The 24,896-nt window shown below is 25.3% G+C and overlaps 19 protein-coding genes across 19 annotated transcripts, besides 1 other annotated feature; 12 read left to right on the top strand and 7 right to left on the bottom strand.

Moving 5' to 3' along the window:
• Positions 1 to 1,701: 1,701 nt before the first annotated feature.
• EHI_159620 (TolA protein, putative) lies at positions 1,702 to 2,661 on the bottom strand (the record flags this gene model as incomplete). Its single annotated transcript, XM_648161.2, has 1 exon — positions 1,702 to 2,661. The coding sequence occupies one exon, from the start codon at positions 2,659 to 2,661 to the stop codon at positions 1,723 to 1,725; it is 939 nt and encodes a 312-aa protein (XP_653253.1). The 3' UTR covers positions 1,702 to 1,722.
• Positions 2,662 to 3,209: 548 nt separating this feature from the next.
• Positions 3,210 to 4,136, top strand: EHI_159610 (cysteine protease, putative; the record flags this gene model as incomplete). The annotated part of the gene is made up of 1 exon (XM_648162.1): positions 3,210 to 4,136. The coding sequence occupies one exon, from the start codon at positions 3,210 to 3,212 to the stop codon at positions 4,134 to 4,136; it is 927 nt and encodes a 308-aa protein (XP_653254.1).
• A 240-nt stretch (positions 4,137 to 4,376) lies between these two features.
• EHI_159600 (cysteine protease inhibitor 1 (EhICP1)) lies at positions 4,377 to 4,685 on the top strand (the record flags this gene model as incomplete). Its single annotated transcript, XM_648163.1, has 1 exon — positions 4,377 to 4,685. The coding sequence occupies one exon, from the start codon at positions 4,377 to 4,379 to the stop codon at positions 4,683 to 4,685; it is 309 nt and encodes a 102-aa protein (XP_653255.1).
• Positions 4,686 to 4,833: 148 nt separating this feature from the next.
• EHI_159590 (uncharacterized protein) lies at positions 4,834 to 5,851 on the top strand (the record flags this gene model as incomplete). Its single annotated transcript, XM_001913479.1, has 4 exons — positions 4,834 to 4,985; positions 5,034 to 5,107; positions 5,164 to 5,604; positions 5,667 to 5,851. 4 exons carry the CDS (start codon positions 4,834 to 4,836, stop codon positions 5,849 to 5,851), a joined length of 852 nt encoding a protein of 283 aa, XP_001913514.1.
• A 203-nt stretch (positions 5,852 to 6,054) lies between these two features.
• Positions 6,055 to 8,370, top strand: EHI_159580 (protein kinase, putative; the record flags this gene model as incomplete). Its single annotated transcript, XM_648164.1, has 2 exons — positions 6,055 to 6,617; positions 6,672 to 8,370. 2 exons carry the CDS (start codon positions 6,055 to 6,057, stop codon positions 8,368 to 8,370), a joined length of 2,262 nt encoding a protein of 753 aa, XP_653256.1.
• Positions 8,371 to 8,491: 121 nt separating this feature from the next.
• Positions 8,492 to 9,187, bottom strand: EHI_159570 (Mob1/phocein family protein; the record flags this gene model as incomplete). The annotated part of the gene is made up of 2 exons (XM_645149.2): positions 8,492 to 8,602; positions 8,663 to 9,187. 2 exons carry the CDS (start codon positions 9,185 to 9,187, stop codon positions 8,492 to 8,494), a joined length of 636 nt encoding a protein of 211 aa, XP_650241.1.
• A 145-nt stretch (positions 9,188 to 9,332) lies between these two features.
• EHI_159560 (cyclin C, putative) lies at positions 9,333 to 10,100 on the bottom strand (the record flags this gene model as incomplete). Its single annotated transcript, XM_648166.1, has 1 exon — positions 9,333 to 10,100. The coding sequence occupies one exon, from the start codon at positions 10,098 to 10,100 to the stop codon at positions 9,333 to 9,335; it is 768 nt and encodes a 255-aa protein (XP_653258.1).
• Positions 10,101 to 10,236: 136 nt separating this feature from the next.
• Positions 10,237 to 10,908, bottom strand: EHI_159550 (uncharacterized protein; the record flags this gene model as incomplete). The annotated part of the gene is made up of 2 exons (XM_648167.1): positions 10,237 to 10,627; positions 10,727 to 10,908. The coding sequence occupies 2 exons, from the start codon at positions 10,906 to 10,908 to the stop codon at positions 10,237 to 10,239; spliced, it is 573 nt and encodes a 190-aa protein (XP_653259.1).
• Positions 10,909 to 11,271: 363 nt separating this feature from the next.
• Positions 11,272 to 11,803, top strand: EHI_159540 (uncharacterized protein; the record flags this gene model as incomplete). Its single annotated transcript, XM_648168.2, has 2 exons — positions 11,272 to 11,523; positions 11,576 to 11,803. 2 exons carry the CDS (start codon positions 11,272 to 11,274, stop codon positions 11,801 to 11,803), a joined length of 480 nt encoding a protein of 159 aa, XP_653260.2.
• A 182-nt stretch (positions 11,804 to 11,985) lies between these two features.
• Positions 11,986 to 12,273, top strand: EHI_159530 (uncharacterized protein; the record flags this gene model as incomplete). The annotated part of the gene is made up of 1 exon (XM_001913478.1): positions 11,986 to 12,273. The coding sequence occupies one exon, from the start codon at positions 11,986 to 11,988 to the stop codon at positions 12,271 to 12,273; it is 288 nt and encodes a 95-aa protein (XP_001913513.1).
• A 216-nt stretch (positions 12,274 to 12,489) lies between these two features.
• On the bottom strand, positions 12,490 to 12,843 carry EHI_159520 (uncharacterized protein; the record flags this gene model as incomplete). Its single annotated transcript, XM_648169.1, has 1 exon — positions 12,490 to 12,843. One exon carries the CDS (start codon positions 12,841 to 12,843, stop codon positions 12,490 to 12,492), a length of 354 nt encoding a protein of 117 aa, XP_653261.1.
• Positions 12,844 to 13,129: 286 nt separating this feature from the next.
• On the top strand, positions 13,130 to 15,045 carry EHI_159510 (uncharacterized protein; the record flags this gene model as incomplete). The annotated part of the gene is made up of 2 exons (XM_648170.1): positions 13,130 to 13,552; positions 13,606 to 15,045. The coding sequence occupies 2 exons, from the start codon at positions 13,130 to 13,132 to the stop codon at positions 15,043 to 15,045; spliced, it is 1,863 nt and encodes a 620-aa protein (XP_653262.1).
• A 172-nt stretch (positions 15,046 to 15,217) lies between these two features.
• On the top strand, positions 15,218 to 17,299 carry EHI_159500 (Rho guanine nucleotide exchange factor, putative; the record flags this gene model as incomplete). Its single annotated transcript, XM_648171.1, has 1 exon — positions 15,218 to 17,299. The coding sequence occupies one exon, from the start codon at positions 15,218 to 15,220 to the stop codon at positions 17,297 to 17,299; it is 2,082 nt and encodes a 693-aa protein (XP_653263.1).
• A 561-nt stretch (positions 17,300 to 17,860) lies between these two features.
• Positions 17,861 to 18,577, top strand: EHI_159490 (uncharacterized protein; the record flags this gene model as incomplete). Its single annotated transcript, XM_648172.1, has 1 exon — positions 17,861 to 18,577. The coding sequence occupies one exon, from the start codon at positions 17,861 to 17,863 to the stop codon at positions 18,575 to 18,577; it is 717 nt and encodes a 238-aa protein (XP_653264.1).
• A 107-nt stretch (positions 18,578 to 18,684) lies between these two features.
• Positions 18,685 to 19,230: a repeat region.
• A 338-nt stretch (positions 19,231 to 19,568) lies between these two features.
• On the top strand, positions 19,569 to 19,898 carry EHI_159480 (pore-forming peptide ameobapore A precursor, putative; the record flags this gene model as incomplete). Its single annotated transcript, XM_648173.2, has 1 exon — positions 19,569 to 19,898. One exon carries the CDS (start codon positions 19,569 to 19,571, stop codon positions 19,863 to 19,865), a length of 297 nt encoding a protein of 98 aa, XP_653265.1. The 3' UTR covers positions 19,866 to 19,898.
• A 184-nt stretch (positions 19,899 to 20,082) lies between these two features.
• EHI_159470 (uncharacterized protein) lies at positions 20,083 to 21,039 on the bottom strand (the record flags this gene model as incomplete). Its single annotated transcript, XM_648174.1, has 1 exon — positions 20,083 to 21,039. One exon carries the CDS (start codon positions 21,037 to 21,039, stop codon positions 20,083 to 20,085), a length of 957 nt encoding a protein of 318 aa, XP_653266.1.
• Positions 21,040 to 22,307: 1,268 nt separating this feature from the next.
• On the bottom strand, positions 22,308 to 23,729 carry EHI_159460 (uncharacterized protein; the record flags this gene model as incomplete). Its single annotated transcript, XM_648175.1, has 1 exon — positions 22,308 to 23,729. One exon carries the CDS (start codon positions 23,727 to 23,729, stop codon positions 22,308 to 22,310), a length of 1,422 nt encoding a protein of 473 aa, XP_653267.1.
• Positions 23,730 to 23,847: 118 nt separating this feature from the next.
• On the top strand, positions 23,848 to 24,206 carry EHI_159450 (uncharacterized protein; the record flags this gene model as incomplete). Its single annotated transcript, XM_648176.2, has 1 exon — positions 23,848 to 24,206. One exon carries the CDS (start codon positions 23,848 to 23,850, stop codon positions 24,181 to 24,183), a length of 336 nt encoding a protein of 111 aa, XP_653268.1. The 3' UTR covers positions 24,184 to 24,206.
• A 150-nt stretch (positions 24,207 to 24,356) lies between these two features.
• EHI_159440 (uncharacterized protein) lies at positions 24,357 to 24,845 on the top strand (the record flags this gene model as incomplete). Its single annotated transcript, XM_001913477.1, has 1 exon — positions 24,357 to 24,845. One exon carries the CDS (start codon positions 24,357 to 24,359, stop codon positions 24,843 to 24,845), a length of 489 nt encoding a protein of 162 aa, XP_001913512.1.
• Positions 24,846 to 24,896: the final 51 nt, after the last annotated feature.

Genomic DNA, 24,896 nt, shown 5'->3' with positions numbered 1-24,896 from the left:
TCTCTTTATATTAATACTCTTCATTATTTTATTTATCATATTCTTATCATTGTAGTTTATTAATTAGTTGTTCAATCATTTTCAATTTCATTTATTAATATATTTCATTCTGTTTATTACTTTATTATTTTGTTAGTGTAGTCGATTCACTCTTATATTGTATATTTTTGATACATTTCTTTACATTCATTTTTATTATTTCTTTTATTATTCAACATATTAAAAAAGAAAGAATAATTAAATATATGTAAAAGTGTCTAATACATAGAAGATTATATAAATATATCAAGAAACAAAAACAAATAAAAATTAAATTACTTAAAAATTTTTCATTTATAATTATGCTTTATTAAATCAATTACTGATCCAACAGCAATAAAGAAAGAAGTGGATTTGTATTTTTGTAATTGTAAAGTTAATATCAAATAACATACAAAAAGAGTTAGTAGAATAAGGAATGCATGTTTTGAATGATTTCTTTCATTAATTACTTTGAATAGTCAAAAGTTTGTAAATGAAATAGGAAAAGACTATTTTAAAAAAAAATGTTCGTCATAAATTGAACTTCATATGCAAAATATCTTCTCTATTAATAAATATAGAATATTTGTTAATGAGTATAAATTGTTGTTTATTTTCATTGATAATTCAAAAAGAACTAATATGAAAGAAGTAGAAAGAGGAATGGTCAATGAATTTATTATTCAATTACCAATTAAACGTATAGAAAAATAACATTTTTATAAGTACTATCAACTATCATCAATTAATATTCCAATAAGAGTCATTGAAATTGAAGATAGTGGTTTTAAAAAGTATAAGTAGAATCAATTAACACCCACACAATTAATATATTAGATGTTAATTTTTTTCTGAATGTTTGTCATTAATCTCAATTAATATTCAATCATCATTTAGTGAATTTAGATTTTGACGTTTTTTACAGATGTTGATGTGAAGAGTATTAACAAAAATAAAAGAATACCAAGAGAGTCTTTTAAAAGCAGTGAGTAATAGAAATATAGATAAACATCTAAAAATAATTAATTTGGAATAAAAATAGTAAAACTATTTGGAAATTCCTTTAAAAAGAAGTTACAAATAAAAAAGAAAGAAATATGGAAATTAAAAAAACAATTCATAACATATATAAAGAGGAAAATGAAACAATGAAATATCATTAACAATGTTACAATAATATTAATGAATAAATGTGAATAACAATTTAAATAAATAATAAGAAATAATATAAATTAATGACCAAATTAAAACACTTTATTATTGAAATAAATATAACCTCTTCATTTGTTTATTTCATATTAAATCTATCTTTTTAATTATTTTAATTATTCTTATAGTCTTATTTACCTTTAAACTCTTCTCAATACAATAAATACAACTACTTTTATTATAATTAATTTTAAATGACACTGCTGAGAATTATAAAATATTAAACAAGCAGTAATTTATCAATGACATTCATAAGAATGAATATTAATTGAAACAAACGGAGTATTAGTATTTATTAATACTAATATTTGATCTTGTTTTTAACCACCTTTACATATTAATGTTCCTCCATTTTAGATGATTATTCATAATATGCTTTTTATAATGATATAATGTTTTTTGTTCATAACATTTTCTATCTCTCCTTTTAAAAGTATTAATTATTCAATAAATAAACATTAATATTTAATTTGAGAATGAAATAAAATTAAATTATTTCTTAGCAATTCCTCCTTTCTTCATTGGCATGTATTTCTTCTTTTCTTCAAGTTCTCGTTGCATCCACCACATAGTTCCTTGACCAGCTGAACCAGCTGACAATTGAACTTCTTTAAGATATGCCTCAGCTTCTGCAACTTTCTTTTGTGTATCTTCAACAGCTTTTTCAGCAACTTGAGAATCACTTTCTGCTTTTTCTTTAGCTTCAGTAGCAATTTTAACAGCTTTAGCAGCTTTTCTTTGAGCAGCTTCAAGAGTAGTTTTAGCTCTTCTTAAAGGTAAGTCATCTTCATTATCAAGTTTAGCTAACTCTTGAATAGCAGCATTTTTAGCTACTAATCCTGCTGTTTCAATCTTCTTTTGAAGTGCTTTTCTTTTATCTTCTTTAGCTTGTTCCTGTGCTTTAACTTCATTTAAAGCTTTAGTAACTTCATCCTCTGCAGCTTGAGCTTCTTTTTGTCTTGCAGCAGCAGCTTCAGCAGATTTCTTAGCTTCCTCAGCTCTCTTTTGACAAAGTTCCAATTGTTTGGAGACTTCATCAAGAAGTTGTTGAGCCTTTTCAACTTGAGCAGAGTTATCTCCTTGTGGAGCATTGGCTACTTTATGCCAATCCATACCATAGTAATAAGTAAGGAAATGAAGCATTCCAACTCTTTTAAAGTTTTCTACTCCAGCTTGTTTTAATTGAGAACGCATTTCTTGAACAGTTTTTTGGTTTCCAAGTTTTTCAAAAACACGATGCATATTCAACTCATCAAGATCACATCCATTTTCATGGTTTTCAATTTCAAATTCTGAAAACATTTGATTAAATCCCCAAACTTCTTCAGCCATAGTATCTTTATATGTTGGCCATAAAGCATTTAACATCCAAATAGCTTGTTCTTTAAAACATTTCTTATTAAGAGCTTTGAAGGTTTCTTGGTCTCCCATATTATTCTTATTTCCTCTTTTTTAGTTTCAACGTTTTTTCTCTTTTATCTTTTGTTTATTTGGTGCATAATTGTGTTATATATAACGGTTTTAATTCTTTTTTTTTATTTTTTTATTTCAAATGAATCTTTTCTATTTTTATAATTTAAATTTTTTTCAACCAAAAAAGAAAAAAAAAATTGTAAATAGAAAATAATTTAATAAGTTTTCTCATTATGTAAGTGATAAGAGAGTTTTAATTTCAATTTATGGTAGTAGAAGAAATTATTCTATGAATCATTCTATAAATTGAATTTACTTCATTATAATAAGAAAGTTCAAGAAATAATGAAATTTCTTTTATTTTCCATAAAAAAAAAAAGAAAAAGCCAAGGAATAAGAATAGAATGAGTTGTTAATAATAAGAAATAAAAGAAAATAAACTATAAATAAATAGGAAATAAATCAAATTAAAAAAAAACATAGAAAAATCAAAAGAATTGGAAAAGTTAAATTATACGCAATATTTGGTATTTAAACTGTAAAGTATTTTTAAATAAAATCATTTTATGTTTGCATTAATTTTATTTGTTTCTCTTGCTTGTGCAAATGAAGTTGCATTCAAACAATGGGCTGCTACACATAACAAAGTATTTGCTAATAGAGCTGAATATCTTTACAGATTTGCTGTTTTCTTAGACAACAAAAAATTTGTTGAAGCTAATGCTAATACTGAACTTAATGTTTTTGCTGATATGACTCACGAAGAATTCATCCAAACTCATCTTGGAATGACTTATGAAGTTCCAGAAACTACTTCTAATGTTAAAGCTGCCGTTAAAGCTGCTCCAGAATCAGTTGATTGGAGAAGTATTATGAATCCAGCTAAAGATCAAGGACAATGTGGTTCATGTTGGACTTTCTGTACAACTGCAGTTCTTGAAGGAAGAGTTAACAAAGATCTTGGAAAACTTTACTCATTCTCTGAACAACAATTAGTTGATTGTGATGCTTCTGATAATGGATGTGAAGGAGGACATCCATCTAACTCACTTAAATTCATCCAAGAAAATAATGGATTAGGATTAGAAAGTGATTATCCATATAAAGCTGTTGCTGGTACTTGCAAGAAAGTTAAAAACGTTGCTACTGTTACTGGTTCTAGAAGAGTTACTGATGGAAGTGAAACTGGACTTCAAACTATTATTGCTGAAAACGGACCTGTTGCTGTTGGTATGGATGCTAGCAGACCATCATTCCAATTATATAAGAAAGGAACTATCTATTCTGATACTAAATGTAGATCAAGAATGATGAATCACTGTGTTACTGCTGTTGGTTATGGTTCAAATAGTAATGGTAAATATTGGATTATTAGAAACTCATGGGGAACATCATGGGGAGATGCTGGATACTTCCTTCTTGCTAGAGACTCCAACAACATGTGTGGTATTGGAAGAGATTCTAACTATCCAACCGGAGTCAAGTTAATTTAAACTCTAATTCATTTCTTTTGATACATTTTGTTTTTCTTAAAAATATTACTTACTAAAATTTATTGATAAAACATATTTTTTAAATAATTTTCATATTCAAAATATTCAATATTGTAATGATTGAATTTTCGATTAACATGGAAATTTATTCTTCTTTCTTCATATCTTAAAATTATTTTTAAGATATACACTTCATAGGGGATTATAAAAATACAATTAAAAAATCTTTGAAATATCAAAATGTCATTAACTGAAGATAATAACAACACAACAATCACAATTGCAAAAGGTGAAAATAAAGAAATTATTCTTCATGGAAATCCAACAACTGGATACTCATGGGTAGTTGATAGTTGTGAAGGTCTTAGTAATACTGTTGAATATGTTGCTGACCAACATGCCCCAGGTATTTGTGGATGTGGTGGAAAATATCATATTAAAATTACTGGTACTCAAACTGGTGAAGGAAAAATTGTTTTAGTATACAGAAGACCTTGGGCACCAAATGCTAATGACCGTACTTTTACTTTAAAAGTTAATGTCCAGTAATTTATTTCTTTTTCCAGATAATTTCTATTTATTTTTCTCTTATGAGGATTTCATTTTTTTTAAGAATATTTAGTGAGCAGATATCATTTAAGATAAAAAGAAAGCAACATTTAAGGGATATTATTTAAGTAGATAAAATTTTAAATGAATGAAATGTAATTGTTGCTGGAAGGATATTGATCCAAGTGAATATTATGTTGTGAACAAATGTAAACACATTTTTTGTTCATACTGTGCCCAGAAGGCATGGTTAAATGGAAATTATAAATGTCCTTTATGTCAAATTACTCTAACTGAAGAGTTTGTTATAGAAAAGGATTTTAATAAGAAAACAAAATGACACTATAGCGATATTTCCAGAAATGACTCAACAGACTTTGAGTCAATAGCCCAACAACTCTATGGTATATCACCAAAAAATTGTTTGTTTATTGATAATTCCTTATTTTTTATTATAAATAAAAAATGTAACTAGTAGTAAATGAAATTATCTGTTTGATTTCGAATTTTAATCAGAAACAACAACTCCTCTATGAATCTAAATTACAACATGACAATCGTGTTAATGAAAAAAAATTAAATGTTAAGTACCAACAAGTTATCTCTAAGGCTTTTGATTACCGGAAACAACGAGATCAAGTAAAAAATGAGTTAGAAAAATATAAAAAAGAAAATGAAAAATTAGAATTGGAGAATCAACAATTTAAAGCATTGATACAAGAATATGAACAAAATAGCAAACAAACAAAAGACATAATTCTAAGAATGCAACAAGAACAAAGTGAAAAAAATTCAATAATTTCAAGTAAATTATTCTCACCACAAACAAACCAAGTGAAACAATTATTCAAACAAAATGCCTTTGAGGTTAGTTCCAATGCAGTATTACAAAAGAAATTGAATACGAAAATAAATGACAGTTTGTTTTTTTTTAGTACTATTCCAAAAATTCCAAAGTTAAAAAGATTCATTTGAATTTAGAATTTGCTCAATTAAAAAAAATACGTGAAGAGAATAAAAAAGAAATTAATTTAAAACCTACTTCTAAGAAAAATACCTTTTCTCTTGAAAAGAAACGAATTCCAATTCTTCAATCTCCAGTAGTAAATAGACCAATGTTTACTTCTCCATTAAAAAGTGTTGTAATTCCATTTACACCAATTTAGTTATGTTAAAATCAACCTTATTAACAAGTTTTATAATTTTTTTATAAGATTAATAAAAATTAACAAATACTGCGTTAAAGAATAAAACAAACAAATATCATTGAAAGTTGAAGAAAAAATTTTACTTTCAATTAAGATAATGCCATAAAAATAGCACTAAATAACAAAAGAAAAAAGAACTAATTTGTTTATTATATTAAGGAATGAAACAAAGCAGTTGTTTTTGCTCATTCATTCCTAATAAGAATTGTGTTTATGATATTATTGGTAGAGGTTCAATACATCTTACTAAAGAAGTTACTTCCAGAATTGTTAATACTATGAGACGATGTAATTCAAATTTTCAAACAGAATCAATTTTACAGCCAACTTTAACTAAACCAGAAACTCCAATTTCTAATGGAGGTCTCGATAATGAAAACCAAGAATTAATAATTAGAAAAGGAGATATTATTGGGAGTTATAACTCAATTGAAGGACGTAGATATTCTATGAGAAAATCAGTAGTTACTCAGTATAAAATTATTGAAAAACTAGGACAAGGTACTTTTGGTCAAGTATTTAAATGTCAAGATCTTAACAATGGAAAAATGGTTGCATTAAAAATTCTTAAAAATAAAAAAGCATATTTTAGACAAGGATTATTAGAGGTAACTACTCTTACAATTGTTAATACAATATATGATAAAGGATGTTCACATATTGTAGAAATGATTGATCATTTTCTTTATTGTGGTCATTTATGCATTGTTCAAGAATTATTGGGGTTTGTTGTTTATTGTGAAAAGATTTAAGAAGAATAAAAATTCATTTAAGATAGTCAAAATTTATATCAAATGTTAAAAGAAGTTCGTTTAAGAGGAATGAAATTATCAAATATTAAAAAAATAACACGACAAATTCTTGAAGGAATGTCATCATTAAATAAAGCTGGTATAGTTCATTGTGATTTAAAACCTGAAAATGTATTGATTAATAACAAAGACATTAAAATTATTGATTTAGGGTCTGCATGTTTTTCTAATTATACATTATATTCTTATATTCAATCAAGACATTATAGAGCTCCAGAAATTGCATTAGGAATGAAATATTCAACATCAATTGATATGTGGAGTGTTGGATGTATTGTTGCTGAAATGTTTTTAGGTATTCCATTATTTCCAGCAAATAGTGAATATGATTTATTATATCGATTTGTACAAACACTAGGGATGTTACCTTTTTCTTTACTTTCTACTGGAAATAAATCAAAATGTTATTTCAAAAAATCAACAAGTTCACTTGGAGTGATACAATATAGATTAAAAGAACAGTTTGAATATGAATGGGAAAATAATTGTGATCTTCCTCCTCATAAAGAATATCTTCCTGTAAAATTATTAAAAGATATTATTTTTAAATGTCAATTACGTGTTGAAAGTCCTTTAACTCTAAAGACAAAACAAACTCTATTTGATTTTTTAAGTGGTTGTTTTCAGTATGACCCTAAACTAAGATTTACACCAAAACAAGCTTTGGCTCATCCTTTTATTACAAATGGTTCTTTAAAAGATTTTGTATTACCACCAAGAGAATTTCCTTATAAAGTTTATGGTCATGTTGTTACTGCTGAACCTAGTCAAATGATTGCTGATACTTATAAAGATATTTCAATTACTAATTTAGATCTCTCTAGAAGTCAATATTATGATGTTTATATGACATTATTAAGAGCAGGACATGTTGCTAATATTACTATTGACTCTCCTTTTAGATATGGAAGTATTACCCCACCTCAATTATCACAAGTTTTTAAAAAAGGAATATTTGATAATCTTCCTTTATATAATTCTCAAATTACTCCAAGAGAAATTTCTACTAATGAGTTTAAAACATTAAAGTCATTATATCCCTCTCGACTTTCTTCTTCTGAATTAGTTTTAATTGATCAAGGGGCAATAGACACGAAAGGCTCTATTACAAAACTTAAAAGTTCTTCATCCTTAAAAGAAGAAAACACTAAACGGTTTTCAGGATTTAAAAAGATTGAAGTAAATAAACATGAAAATGCATTAAGAGAAGAAAAGTCTAAGAAGAAATTATTAAGTAAAGAGCTTAGAATTGATAAAGAACGAAGAAATGAATCGTATCTTCATATATCTCAATCTAATAACAATTCTGATAATCTTATTACAATTCCTATTCCCTTAAAAAAAGTATCTCTATCAACAGAATTAAGTTGTGATAGTTTAAATACAACTCTAGATGTCCCAAAATCTTCAGACATAATGAATTCTCAACAACAAAGTAAATTATCAAGTGCAAATACTATTTCTGTACCAAAACTTTCACCAACAGATTCTCCCCAAGACAATAACAATCTAAAGAAAAGAAGATTTTCATGGTCAGATGGTCATTCATTTAATTTTTCTTTCTTTAAGAAAAAAAAGAAATGTAGTTCTAAATCAAGTGAAGAATGTGATAAGTCTGATAAAACAAGAAAGGAAAAAGAAGGTCAAATAACTAATAAGAAATAAGTCATTTCATACTCGATAATGTTCATAAATACTCGTTGTTACATTGTCTCAAATCTTTGTTTTCTTTTTTTCTTTCTTAACAAGAAAGAAATACTTTAACAAAAGAAAACATCATAATTGTTCATTTATATTTTGATTCAACTGATGGAACTAGTAAATGAATAACACACATCATTGGAGTAACTTCTTTTTTATCTAATAAACTGAACTCAGTAGCAAATAAAATAAAATGCTAAAGAAAGAGTTAATATTAAAATTAATTACAGGTGAATAAGAAATTGAAATAACAAACTTTAAAAGATGAATTTAAATGAGGTTCTTCTTCTAATTGAGTAATTTGATTTAAATGATGAAGATAAATATGTGCATATACTCGGAATAATCGTTTAAATATCATTTGAACCACTTTTTGGAATTTCTTTGGAAAAGGAACACCAACAGTACATGGAAATACAGCTTCATCATCAAGTTGTTGTTGAACGTAATCAAGACACTTATTAATATATTCATTTGCAGGTAATGAAAACAATTCTTTTCCTTCTTTCCATCGATATTCAAATTGAGGACCAGCAGTCATTACTGGACATGACTCTTTTGTACAACTTTCAGCAATTGAGTCATATAATAATTGTGATTCTTTAAAAAAGTCAAGACAATGTACAGCAAGCCATTCATTCAAATCTTCTCCTGGGGGAAGAAGAATTGCTTGTTCTATTTGTCCAATTCCAAGTGTTTTTTGTACATGTTCTTCTAACATAATTTGTTTTTGGGTTTGAGGTTTTTTAATATGTCTAATAGTTTTACCACTTTTGAACATTGTCTGAAATACAAGAATTTAGTTCCTTCTTTTTTTTCTGTCTTTTTTTTTGTTTTTATTATTATTATTATTATTAATTTTTGTTAAAGAGGTTGATGATAATTGTTGGTCATGGAAATAAGTAAAAAGTAAAATAAAAGAAGAGTCAAAGAACACGAATTATTTCTTTTGCTTTTTGTTGATATGATGAATATTCTTTTGAATTAATAAAAGAGTAATAATTTAAAATTTCATTAGCAACTGCTTCAACATGATGAAGATTAATTTGAATTGAACATAATAATGTTCTAATATCACAATTTTGTAAAATTCCAGCAACTACAACACAACCTAAAGTTATTTCTGTTGGTTGATAAGTAATAATAGCATTAGTAAGATATGCATCATTTAATATAGATTGTATAGTTTCACAAACAAATTCAGGTAATTGAGAAGAATTACAAATATCTTCATAATCTTTTTCTGGATGCCATACAATAAGTGTTTTTTTCAATGCTTCAATTAAAATTCTTTCTGTATCAGTTATTTGTTGAATTTTAAATGGAAATTCAAGAATTTGTTTTGAATATTCAATAATACTATGTGGTGATATTAAACATCCTTCAACTTTTGATGAAAAAAATACACAAGTTGCTGCTATAAGTCTTGGATCAATTTCAGTAATTAATCGTTGTGCATAAAATCTACGATAATAAATAATTGAACTTGAATGAATTCTTATTGCAGTTTTTATCATATTTCTACGAGTTAAACTACATAATTTTCTAATATATTTTCCAATTTCAATATGACATGCCCATTGTACATTCCAATCAATTTGTTTTTGGAATTGTTGTAATTTTAAAATATCAATTAATCCATATTTACAATGAGTAGATTCATTAAATGAAGAATGAACAGTTGATAGCTCCATACTTATTTAACTGTTTTGTTTTTTTTTTTAATTTCATTTATTTTTTTTTACTTAAAAAAGAAAGAATGAAATTAAAAAAAAACAAAGAAAATAGAAATACTAATTATCAAATAAATTTGTAATATTTCAATTATTACTATTCTTCTTCTTCAAGTAAAAAGTTAATTAATTCTTTTTTTTTAGTTAATGTATTTTCATTTGATATTTTCTTTACCATATCTTTTAAAATTTGTGTATTTGTTCTATTTAATAAATTAGCAAATCCTGTTAAAATAGCTTCATTCATTAATGCTTTAACTGTACTAGTATTAGCATCAGAAACTAATGCAAACATATCTTTCTTAATATACTCTGGAACTTTTTTAAAAAACTTTTCTGCACCATTCTTTTTAATGAAATTAATAATATGTTTATTTAACCCAGCTCTTGTTTTTACTATATTTTCTGTTTTATCTTTAATACGATTAAATATTTCTTGAAGTGAAGTAACAGTGAGATCATCAAGAACAATAATAGTTCCAGTTATACTACAATAGTCAATCTATAGTATTATTGTTTATTTCTTCTTTTATATTTTATCTTCTTTTTTTTTTGTTATTGTTTTATTTATGTTATTAAAAATAGACTCTCTGTTAAATAGACTCATTCTCATTGAAATAATTAATTCTTTTTTAATAAACGATTCACAAACTATACTTTCAATAAGATCTGTTCGTTTTATATTTGATATTTCTTGAATATTAGCTAATTCTCCAATGATTTGGAGTGTTAATAGATCTTGTTTTCTTAGAATTTCTTCAGTTTTCATTCTATAGATTCAAGATCTGTATTTTTAGTTGATTCTTTTTTCATTTTTCCTTCAATTTCTCTTTTCATTCTTTCTATTTTTATAGTTCTTATTTCTATTTCTTTTCTTTTACCCTATTTCAGGGTTTCTTAAATTCTTATACTTTTTATTCTAAATGAATAATTTGTTTTATATCCAGTTATTTTTGAACTTTTGTCTTAAATCTTAAAAGATGATTTTACCATGTTGAGTCTCTGGAAATTAATTCCTGCTCTTGAAGTATTATTATCTGCAGTTAACATTAATAATCATATGTTGTATTATAGTAAAACTTCACTAATTTATGATAGAGATGAATTTAAAATATTCAAAACATTAAATAACATGTCAATCACTTTAGCAGTATTCATGTTAGTTGGTGGAATTGCATCAATTGTTATGATTCATTTTAAAAAGAGGATTATTATGATAATAAATATTTGTGTTCAAATTATAGTTGTAGGAATGGCAATAACAGCTATTGGATATTCATCATATATTCTCATTAAAGCACAACAAGTAATATTAAATTATTGGGATATAACAACATTAACAAATACAGATGATATACCCATTAGTCAATTAATAGAAGCAACAGTTTGTTTAATAGAATAAATAATAAATACTAAATATGAATAATGATATGTAGTTTAGGTGTTGTGGTTATGACTCTATTTCACCATCTAATTGTGCTTGTAAAAATCCAATGTGTTTTGATATATTATGCAAAACAAAATTTGAAGAATTAATACAAGCAAGTAATATGACATTATTTATTACACATATTATTTGTGGGATAGTTGTAACAGCGACATTAATTTCAACTATATATTCAATGGTGAAAAAAGAAAGACCAAAATATATTCGATTTCAATAAGAATAATATAATTTACTATTTATTATAGTTCATATAAAACACTTTAATACTATTAATTCATTTCATGGAAATATCACGTGAAGAACAACTTAAAAAGGAAACAGAAGAAGTTTGAAATTATTTTAATCAAATTTCAAAGATAATTGAAAGAAATCTCATAACATCAGGAATTAAGTAAATCAATGATTGCATTTCAAGAAATGCTTAGGTTATTGTCAGTTCATCCATTTGGAAATAAAGAAGAAATTTTAACAAAATCAAATGAATTTCTATCAAAATTAGAAGTTGCAGAAAAGAAATTTGTTGAATTACAAAAAGTGATATATGAAGATATTGATGATGATGAAAATCAATTACCAATAACTCAACAACAACTCCAATCAAAAATGACTGAGATATATTACTTTTTAGATGAATTAAAAAAAGTACAAAAAGAACTTAAAGAATTAAATGTCATAAAAGCAAAATAAATTTAATGTTGGTTTTATTATTTCTTATTTAGTTAAATGTAACAATATACTTATAACTAATACTATTACACAAACAATTGTTGGTCCCCATTTAAAATAAATTTTGTATTTTGATGATTTTATTATTGATTCATCTTTAAGTTGATTCAATTGATTTTGTAATGAAATAATTTGATTGTCTTTTTCTATTAAACTGTTATTCATTTGTTCTTCAATTTATTGTTGTTGTTTTTTATAATGTTCAGTAAGTTTGATTATTTCATCTTTTCCTTTTAATAATGAAACGAAATATTCTTGTTCTTTTGTTACTATGTCATTTTCTAATTCTTTGGTTTTATTGTTTAACTCTTCATTTTCCTGTTTTAACCCTTCATTTTCCTGTTTTAATCCTTCGTTCTCCTGTTTTAACCCTTCATTCTCCTGTTTTAACTCATCTACTTGTCTTAGTGCTTGTTCTTTTGTTCTACTGCTAAAACTATCAGCTATTTTTGTTCCAATACCACCAGCAATAAGTGTTGTAGCAACTTTTCCACAAGCAGAGATGAGTGGAGGTAGAATTTGTAAAGCCATGTCAGAAGGGGTTGGGTAAAAATTAAAGATTTAAGTTATTTTTAAGTAAAAATTAATTATAAAATAACAATTTAAAAATGTTTTGTTATTTGAATTTTTATTGTTCATTTCACATCAAAAAAAGAGTGCGGATTTACATCAATCTTTTTTTTCTAAAAACCAGAAGAATAAAAAGGATAAAAAAATACAGAGATAATTCGTCTATGTTTGGAATAGTTGATGCGTAATAACATGAACTATTTTTGTTTTAATGATCTGAACTTAAAAATTGAATATCTATACTAACATGGAAATTAATAAAAAATTAGAAGAACATATTGTTTATATTAAAGGAAATATTCGTGATACAGTAGTAAGTTTGTCCAATCAAAAAACAGTGTGGAAATATTTTTCCAAAGAATGGTGTTTTTATCATAATACAACAATTAAATCTAATACATCTGAATATTGTCCATTTGGTAAATTAATTGGTAAATTCAAAACACTAAGACAATTTTGTCAAATATGGAATATACTTTCAAATTCTAAACAACATTATAGTAATCATCAAATTCAAATATTTGTTAATGGTGTAACTCATGAATTTAATGAAGAAAATGTAGAAGGAGGAAAATTTACAGTTGAAATTGAAAAAGAATATAAAGATGGATTATTTCAATTAATTATTGATGGAGTTATTTGTAAAACAATGAAACATTCATTTTTAATTGTTTGTAAATGAAAAAAATAAGAAAAAATAGAAATAACACTCATCTTTGATAGCAAGGAATTAGTTTAATTCAACAAGAAAATAAATATAAAATGAGTTTATGGGTATCTTATCTTGAAGGAGAAGAACAAGCAGATATATTAAATGAATTTAATCTTCTTATATTAAAAAGTGGTAGTAAACAAACAGCTCATTATTATTCTCATTCATCTTTATTCTTTAAACCATCAACTGAAGAATTACTTACACCATTAAATTCATTAAAAGAAAGTATCCAACCAATATCATTACCTGAAATATTGAAATTAGATCCAAATGGTGGATGGGGAGATCAATGGAATCAAATGAAAATAGATAATAAAGGAAATAAACAAGACTTTAAAAATAAAATAGAATCATTAGTTCATCTTCTTAAATGTAGTGGAATTATTGGTCAAAAAACTAAACATAAAGAAATTGGAGTAAAAGAAGGTACTCAACTCACTGTAATTAAAAAAATTGAAGAACAAAAAAAGAAACGTAGGACTTCATTACCAAATGCTTTACCATTCAAAATTAATGCTACACCATTCATTCCAAAAAGAAAAAGAATAGAAAGTACAATAAATAAAGAAGATAAAAGTGAAGAAAATACGAGTGAATTAGTTTATGCTTCTGAAATTATTGGAACTTCAGATTTGTCTGAAATAACAAATGAACAAAATGACATAATTTCTATTGAAGAAGGAGAAGAACATACTCAAATTAATGATAAAAAAGAACATAATGATATAAACCAAATTGATAATGAAATTAAAAAAGATGAAGAAGAAGAAGAAGAAAAACATATTAAACAAGAACAAGTTATAATTAAATCAAATTCATTACAATTTAATGATACTTCTTTTAGTCAAGACATTGAAAATAAACAAAGAGAAATTACATTAACAGATGTAAATAATAATCATCATATTAAAATAGAGAAAAAAAGAGGAGAAGGAGAAAATGAAAAGAAAAAAGAACAACACCACAAAAAATTAAATATTGATTTAAGTAAACCAAAAGAAGTTAAAAAAAAGGAAATTCTACCATCTCTTTTATGTGAAAAAGAAAACAAAAAGAAAAGAATTAAAAGTACTACGGCAGATAAAGTTGGAACGTATCATAAAATAAATAGAAAAGATTCTCTCAATGAAATAACTCCAAAAATTAATCAACCAAGCAAAATACCTATTATTGAAGATTCAAAACAAAATAATTTACAACCAGATGATGTTCTTATTAAAGAAGAATTAAAAACAAATAACACTCAATTCCAAAGAAAAAAAAATAATAAAAAGAATAATAAGAAGAATAAAATTCTTATCCAAGAAGATACTAATGAACAAAACACTATTTCAATACTTTTTTTAGAACATCCATTTGTTTCTATAATATTACTTACTGTAACATTGATTCTTATAGGACTTATAATGATGTGGTGGAGTTCTGACTATGACGATGAATCATTCTAATTGAATTCTTCATGAAATATTTTAACTGACATGAATGTAAACTTGAGAAAAGAGAAAAGGAAGAATATAAAAGGAGGAAAAAAACTTAAAAAAAAAAAAAAGAAGAAAAGACTATTTTTAGACATTTGTAAGATGAAATAAAAGAATCAAAAAACAGAAAGAAGTTGACAACATGTTATCCCCACGATTTAAACAAACACTTCAATTAAAGAAATTCTCTTTTGACTCTAAATCAAAAGATATTGGAAGTAAATATAATACAACCCAATTCCAATCATTTTATCAAGAAACATTTTCTAATGAATTAGTTATTTTTTTAATAAATGGAAGTCGATTTGCCATTCCTCGTAGCTGTTTACAAAAGCCTGTTGCATTAAAGTCTGCTATTTCAGTTTTTTTATCAATGAACTCTTCAAAAAAAGAAGAAAGATTTGAATTAGAAGTTGATTCATTGGTTGAAAAACAACTACCAATTTACTTTGAATTTTTAATTAATCCATATGGTCCATCAACATATTCCAATGAAATATTTATTGGATTAGCATTACTTCGATTTGGTATTCATTTAGAAGATGTTATAAATTATCTTAAACCTTCAAATTTGAATGAATTTATTTATGAATTATTTGAACGAATGAATGATGTAGTTGTTGAGTCAATTATGTTATTTGATCCTGATAAAGAGCAAAGTGAATTCTTTTTATCATATATTAAAAATGTTGAACATGACTCTAAAAATATTGTTATATTAGAACAATTAAAACATTGGTTTACTCCAATGATTATTTCTGATGGAAATGATTTTGTTGAATCAAATTATACTCCTAGATCAGCTACTTCAACAGATTCAGAACGTCATAGTGATCTTTTATCAAAAAGTGCATTAGATAATGGAACATATTCACCTCTTCTTTCTCCAACACGTCGTTCACAAGGAGCAAATTCATTAGGAGTTCCACATGAAAAGATTAAAGGATTAAAAGTTCAATCATTAAGAGGTAATTTACCACAAAAAAAGATGGAAAGTCTTCCAGACATAAAGAAAGCAGCTGAGATTGAAGCAAATGAAAAGAAGACGAAGAAAAGAAAATCATTTAAAGAACCATTAAAGAATAAAGAAAAAGAAGGTATTAAATCACCAAAACAAAAAGAGAAAGAAAAAAAAGTGGTTACACCACTTCCTAAAACTCGTGAAACACTTGATACAATAACTATGGTTGAAAAAGATTGGAGTCAAAAGAAATATAATGAACAAGAAGTTATTCAATTGGAAGAAATTATAAGAAGACATATGATGCAAATGATGTATAATACTAATTCATTAAGAAAAAGAAAAGATGCATTTATTGAATTTGTTGAAACAGAACGTAGTTTATTGAAAAATATGGAAATGATGAAAATATATTTTGCAGACCCATTAGAAAATGAACCAAAAGTACAAGTAGTATTTGGATTATTAAGTCAATGTATTGCAGCAAGTAAATCAATATTAGTAACATTAGAACAAGGAATGAATGAATATAAATATAATACGAATTTAGGAGAAATTATTAATTCAACATTACAATTTATTAGCCCATTATTAGAATATAGTATTAGTTATAATACTATGGCAACAGTTTGGAAAGAAATTAAAAATACAATAAATGGAAAAAAAGTAGTTCAACAAGCAGCAGAAAAGATTTCACCTCAAACATTAGAACAATTATTAATTCAACCAGTTCAAAGGGCAATGAGATATCCCATGATGATAGAAGGATTAATGAAAGTAACGTCACCATATAATCCAGATTATAGAATGCTTCAAAGTGCATATTCAGGATTTCACCAATTTTGTCAAATTTTAAATGAAAGAGCAAAAATGAGAGATAGACTTGTTGAAGTTGCTAAAGAACATCAAATAGATTCTATTGTTGCAAAAGGAAGATTTCATTTATTCACTGCAAAAGGAGAATTAAAAGATAAAAAGAAACAACAAGTGATTATAGAATTATGTAATGACAAAATTTATTTTTTTGGGAAGAAAGAAAAGAAAAACGTTCTTATTAAAGAATACGAATTAAGTTGCGACATCAACTCCAGTACAAATGGACCAAATGTGACATTAGTAAAATATAGTGAATTACAACCACTTGGTATTGTATTTAACAAAGAGCAAGATGCAGATGAATTTATTCGACTCATTCAATGGTCTATTTCAACATGTTTCTATAAATTAGATGATGAGCGTAGTTGGATGGATCAATTAAAATAATAAATGAAAACAAATATTTATTTTGTTTTGGATTTTTAAAATTGTTTAGGTGGGACTTATCTATTCAAGTTTTTAGTTTTTAATGATGTTTTACAAAGCGGTATAAAATGAAAAAACTTCAAATATCCATGAAAGAAAACTAAAGGGATTTTAATAATACAATTGTCACAAAATAATAACCTTTCAAATAATATTGTTAATATAATCATTCTTTGAATAAAAATAAATTCTTCTTTTTATTTTCAATAAAAGATATTTGAGTATATAATGTACTAAGTTCTGCAACGAAAATTTAAGAATGCAAGACTGTTCACATATAGAAGATAAAGAAAACAAAAAAAGTATCTAATCAAAGAAGTTAAACAATTTCGAAAATGGATTTATTTTCTTTAATATTCTATAAATAAATTAACGACTGAAAAGGTTCTCAGATAGATGAGAACTTAACCTCAATCATCTAATTTAAGAACAAGACAAAAGCATTTGCAAACATTTAGTACCTATAATTTTTCTTGAATTGTTTAAATGTTTAAACAACTATATTTGCTTCAAATTCATCTAATGCTTTCTGGAAACACTCTCACTCTTTGTTCACTTATCATGCCTTCCTCTATTAAAAATTCAAGTTTAACAGAAGATAGTTCAATTAATGAAGAAAATTCTCTATCTGCTGATGAAAAATCTAACCTTGATAAAATAGATAAAGGATGTTGTGAAGAAATAACTCCTAAATACCCAAAAGAACAAGTTCCTAAATTCAAATTTAAACATTGGAATGAAACAAACCTTCAAGTTGAACTTCAATCTATCTGTCTATGTTTATTATCTGCACATTGCAAAATTGTTGTTGGTAAACCAAATAGATATAGTTCATTAACAAAACAATTTGTAAAGATCAAAGAAATAGAGTTTAATAGATTTGATAGTATTAATGTAATAAAATTTACAAAAGATAGAGTCTCTATGAAAATGTGTCTTGAATGTTCAAAACAAAATATTAATGCAAAAACCGCACTAAGAAGACTTCAACCAATCAAGAAGAAAATAGTTATGAATCTTCTTATTGATTTATTAATCGAATTTGGATATTTATTTGAAATACAAAAAGAGACTAAAGAAGGTTATGAAGGATTAGTACGTATCTTTCATAAAAATACTTTATTAATGGAAACAAAAGAAGTTAGAGAAAAAGGTCATCAATACAATATAAAAATTACTTCTCAACTTGCTCAAACAACACCTCTCACTCTTACTCCTTCTTTCTTCAAAGATAATTGATAATACAAAAACATTTTTATAAAAATTATAACATTATTTAATTTATGTTTTTAGAATAACATTATAACAATTATATTTACTAAAACATGATAGGGGTTTATTATTGAATAAAAAGTAATTAATTAAGTATTAATAGATTTTTCATCTATTCTTCCTAGCTCAGGGGAGACTAATCCCATCCCTGAGCTTATTAAAAAAGAGTAATCTCTTTGTTTAACCTATCATTTAGGTTTGTCTTGCAAAATGGGGAAAGCACTTCTTTGCTTTATTTTTCCTATTAAGGTTTTTCAAACTTCTTCTGCTTATTTCTTCTTTTTAAGCCTTTGTTTGTTTTCTGCCTTAATTTTCAGGAATTTCATTTTTCTTATTTTATGAATGGAAGAAGGAATCATTTTATTACTACTGTATTACTTTGACTAATTTTCTTTTTAGTCTTACTTTGACTAATCTTCTTTTAGTCATACCCACACTTCAGTAGATTCTTATATTACATCCATGTAATATTCTACTGTATTCTCTTGCTGCACCCTTTGCAGCTTCCCTAATACATTCCTAATTCAAAGGCACCGTCATAACCAGATAATAACTGGGAGAGTCGAAGTATGAATTTGTACTAGGGTTTGTGTGTGGTGTTTCAGACGTGCCACCTTCGATCTTTTATTATTTAAAAAACAAAATAGAAAAAAATATAAAACACTCAAATGAAAAAAAAAACTTATGTCATATATAGAATGTTCTTATTCTTTAAGTATTTTAAATTTTTTAATAAATATTAAAAGAGAAGAAATGAAATAATCAATTTAATTATTTCTGTTTAAAAAAAAAAGTTTAGAAAATTAAAAAAAAAGAAAAAGAGAAGAAAAACGAAGATCTAAAATTTGATAAAAAGCGTGACTTAAGAAATTCAGTTTTGGTAGAAAATTCAGCCACATCACCGTGAATTATTTAAAGAGTAGGTTGAAAACTACAAAAACATATCTTACAAACAATCATGAAAGCCATCGTCTTTGTTTTAATCTTCGCTGTTGCTTTTGCAGTCACTGCTACTCACCAAGGAGAAATCCTCTGCAACCTTTGCACTGGACTTATTAACACACTTGAAAACCTCCTTACCACTAAGGGAGCTGATAAAGTAAAAGATTACATTAGCAGCCTTTGCAATAAAGCCTCAGGATTCATTGCTACTCTTTGCACTAAAGTTCTTGATTTTGGAATTGATAAACTCATCCAACTTATTGAAGACAAAGTTGATGCCAATGCTATTTGTGCTAAGATTCATGCTTGCTAAGTTTTAAGCTACTCAATTGAGTAAATTTTCATACTTTCTTTATGTTTTTTTTATTCTCTTTCCTTTCTTTAAATAAAGAAAAGATATAAAATATGAAATAAAATGTTACTTTCTTTTGAGTTTTAATGATAACTTTCCTTCATTCAAACAAAATAAATTCAAACTAAAGAAAAAAAAAACAAAAATCCCAAAAAAATAATGAATTATTACATACAAATTAATACCATTGAACAGCAAGAAGAGTATCTATTGGTATTTTCTTCATTAAAGATTTACAACAAAATGGGTTTGTTACAACATCTGGAATAATGTAATTTTCTTTTATTAATTGATGAAATGAAACTGTTCCATCCTGAAGAATCCAAAATGCAGAACAAACAGTAAAAACAAAATATGGATCATTATTTGGATGAACAATAATTGTTTCTTCAGTTTTTCTTTTTAATGTAGAATTTAATGCTTCATTAAAGACAAATAAAAAGAAACGATTAGAAGAAAATAGTTTATTGTTTGTAGACTTAGAAGGTGAAATTGTATCATAATGATAACACCCAAAACATTCACCTCCATTTCTTAATACAATAAAAGCGATATTACCTTTTCCACAAACATGAGAATTTAAATCACGTGCTGTAAGACCATCTACTTTACTATTATAAATTATATTATAATTACTTTTTCCAACCCAATTTCTTAATTTTGCTATTCTATAATCTTTTATTTTTATTTCTTTAATTTCTATTACTTCTCTTTCTTTATTAAAAGAAGGAGATGTTGACCTTGATACTGATTTAGAATTTGAAAGTGAATGACTTTTAGACCTTGAACGAGAATCTTCTTTTCTGTAATTAAGATAAGTTATATTAATAAAAGTATTTTCTGTTTTATAACTAGATGGTGTATATGAAACTTCTATATTTTTTAATTTTCTAGGTGATGAGGGAGCTGTTTGATTTGCTCGTGATAAAGAAAATGCTCTTTTCTTACTTTGAACTTCAGTAGAAGTAAGTCGTGGAGTTTTAAAAAGTCTTGGTGTGAAAACTTCTTTAGGACTTTCTTTTAAAGATTGATCTACAGGAGAAAGACTACCTGACCTTCCATACATTGGACTACATTTTCCAAGAGCAATATCTTTAATAGCCATACATTGACTTCTACCCTCTTGATTTCCCATATTATAATAAATATTTTCTAGTTTTAGTCTTTAAGAAATATTGGTTTAATTTTTATAATTGTTATACAAATATATTCTTTCACATTAAAGGAATCTAAACGTTTATTTGTAAACTTCATCTTGAATAGAATAGTCAAGTTATCTATTTTTATACTTAAATCTAATTCTATTTCAACTTCTTTAATTCTATCATCCTCTTTATAAAATTGAAGATATTTTATATTTACTTTAAAAAAATTAACTTAGGCAGAAAGTCTCATCTCTGTTACTCCAAATTCTATTTTCTCTTTCATGTTTTTGCTAAAATTATTCCTTTGTGTAAATATAACTTTTTCTCCTTTTTTTTAATAATTCTAGAAAAAATTACTCATTCTTTGAATAAAACTATGTATTTCTTCTTTTTAAATTACGTTTTATTGATTAAAGTTATATTCCACTTTCATTACTTTAATAATTTTTTATTCATTAATTCGTTTTTTTTATTGTATTTTGTTAAGACACATATCCTTCCTTTTTAGGTTTAATATTAAATGCTTTGCTGAATTTATTCAGCAATTATTCCTTTTGATTAGTCAAAACTATCCTAAAAAAAAACTTTTTTATAAATTGAATGAAAATATTAGTAGTTTATGCTTCGTGACTTTCATATAATTTGTTTATCTAATGAATAAACTATAGGTATTTATTAGAAATTAATAAAAGTACTATGTATATTGTTTATTATGCAATACAGAATCTTTACACTGAATATTATAATTTATAAATAAAATTAATGTATTTTTGATTTTTATTATTATTATTTCTTTTTTTTTTTAAATGTATTTTTTTAATATATTTAATAAATATTAACATTTAAATATATTCTGAGAAGTATTGATTATAAATATGTAAGTATATTTCATGAGATAGACATATATCTATTTAGAATAGAATGTATGTGTTGTATTTATATAACATATTTTTTAGTGAATTAATGAATTAATAATAAATAATATTAATAGTTTTACTTTCTTTTATAAAAATGAGATAATAAAGTTACGAAACAAAGAGTATAAGATATTTTGTTTAATAATCCAGTTAATTTCAATCAATTAATAAATTAAAAGCATTATGAAACAATTCTACATATATTTTTATTACCTAACTTAATATTTAAAAAGAAAAAAAAAAGGAAATTGATAAGACTTTTTGTTCAAAATATAAAAAGAAATTATTTTCATTAAGTGTAACACAAGAAGAATATGGTTGATTCAAATTTCAAATAATCTTTATTCTGACATTTCTAAATTATCTTCAGCTTCAAATAAGTCATAAATAAATTGAGCAGAATCAGATATTTTTCTAATTGAATTAGAACAAAGTTCATTAATAATACTTTCCAGTCCTGTTGAAACGTAATAATTTTTAGTGTCTAAATCATTTTCATCTCCAAAAACTAATAATAGTCTTAGTGCATTTAATGCTTCATAAGTACTTTGTGGTGTTTTATCAATGTCTTTTAAGAAATAAGTATAAATCAAAAATAGTTGTTCACAACAAATATATTCTTTCACTTCATCAAATCCATAGAGAATAATATTATTAAATACAAATACTAATGAATCATAATCACTTTGAATATACCACTGAAATGTTGCTAATATTTGAATAAGAACTTTATGATCATCAATGTATTTGATAGCATTTCCTCCAAGAAGACAGAGATTTCCCCAAATAATAAAATATAATTCAAGTGATTCAGTTTCATTTTCCCTCAATAAACGAAGTCTTTCTTTAAAATTATTAAAAATAAATTCAAATGTATCACTATCAAATAATTTTTGAGAATATTTCTGACTTAAATTTGTAACTTGCACAAAGAATGTTAATATTGATTGAGTTAATTGAGAATGTTGTGGGTCAAGTAAAGATGCTAATGTGGGTAATAATTTCTCGTTTGAAAATATTGCTTTTTTCGTTTGTTTTTGTGCAATTAATTGAGTCATTCCATCAATAAATTCATGTGGGTATCGAGGTAATCCATAAAATAATACAATAATTGGATGATAATATTGATATTGATATTGATTTATTATTGTTATTTTTTCAAATATTGAGGCACATGCTTCAACTGTTGGTGTATTGTCAATATACATTTTTAAAGTTTGGGTAATTGTTGGTAATAAATATTGAAGAACATCATTATCATTAAATGCCTTTTTTGTTGTTGCAATATTACTGATAACCCATAATGCATTTGTCCTGATATTTTCAACTGAATGTTGTGTTAATGTTAAGATATGATTTAATATTCCTAATGATAATACATGAAATACATAAACATCACTCATAGAAGTAATATTAATAAAAATCCATAAACAAGTTTCTAAACTATCAATACTACTATTTGTATCAATGAGAATTTGACTAATTACTGGAAGACCATGGTAATCAATTAATGTATCAATACAATTCCCTTTTGTTTTAACAATGATAAACCGTAATCTTCTCAAATTTTCTTCAACATCCATCCTTTTTTGAAGACATTCAACAACTATGGGAAAATCATTTGTCGAACAAACATCAGGAAGTGAATGTGGTTCTCTTTTTGTTTGTAATAATTGATCTCTTTTTTTATTTCTGAGTTGTCTATGTATTTCACTTCGTTGATTACAAATATTAGATAATGATGCAACACTTCTAAAACTCATTGGATAAATGAAATGAATTTCAGATTCCTTAATCTTCTTTTGGGGTTTTTCCTTCTTTTTTTTTGGAATGAAAAAAACTTTTTTTCTTTGAAAGAACTTATTTTTTATTCTTCATTTAATGAACGTTGAACAACAACTTGCTTCTATGTATAATCAAAATATAATGCCAGTTGAACTTAGTGATGATACTAATAATTCTACAACTCAAATTTTATTAAAGTTATATGACCAATGTTGTCCACATTCAAAAGATGAAGAAAAAGATTTTATGACAACAGATATTGTTGTACTAAGAAATACTGCAATTAACTCACTTATAGGAAGAGGTCCAATTACTGAAGAAAAGATTCAACTTGCAATGAAAAATTATTTAGAAAAACAGCATGAATTTTATATTAATTGGAAAGCACAACAAGCTATGAACTATCTCACTATGAACTCTTTTGGTCAATAAACAGTTGATTGAATACTTCGATTATTTTCAGTTCTGGTTTCATTACCTTTTCACTAGAAAGTGATGTCATGACTTTAATAAAATGATATGATAGAAAAGAGATGACAAAGTGAGATGAAAAGAGAATCTAAGATAGACCCTTATTCCAAGAAAGATTTCAGTTATTTATGTTAATGAATAAATCCCAAAAATCTAAAACACCAAAAAGAAAAATAACGTGGGACTTAGCAGCTCAATTAATTGAATATGCAACTGCTGCAGATCTCAAAATTATTGATGAACCGACTAACTTAAGAATATGTAACTTATTAAAAGCTAATAAGAATAAAGCTAAAGATTTATTGAATGTACTAAGAAAAAGAATGCTCAATAAAAGAGATAATGTTGTTTATTTGTCACTTGTTTTACTCCAACAAACAATTATTGAATGTCCAGAACTTATTGACTTATATTCAACAAGTGCATGGCAAGATTGTTTTATCACAACACTACTACGAACTAATGTATTAATTGAAACAAAGAAAAAACTCTTATCAATTATTCGTGGAATGACTGAGTCATTCCCAAATGACTTATTATTCAAAGATACTTATGAACAAATAATTCAACACGGTATTGATTTTCCTGAAGCTGCTCATTTTGGTTTGTTTTGTTTATTTTAATTTATTTAATAACAAACATAATAGTATAGACAAAGAAGTTACGTTTGTAAC

The sequence above is a fragment of the Entamoeba histolytica genome, genomic scaffold, assembly GCF_000208925.1.
Source record: "Entamoeba histolytica HM-1:IMSS scf_1104750518699 genomic scaffold, whole genome shotgun sequence".
NCBI classification, from domain to species: domain Eukaryota; phylum Evosea; order Mastigamoebida; family Endamoebidae; genus Entamoeba; species Entamoeba histolytica.
The sequence above is the reverse complement of the archived record's forward strand: the minus strand, read 5'-3'. Positions and strand labels throughout refer to the sequence as shown.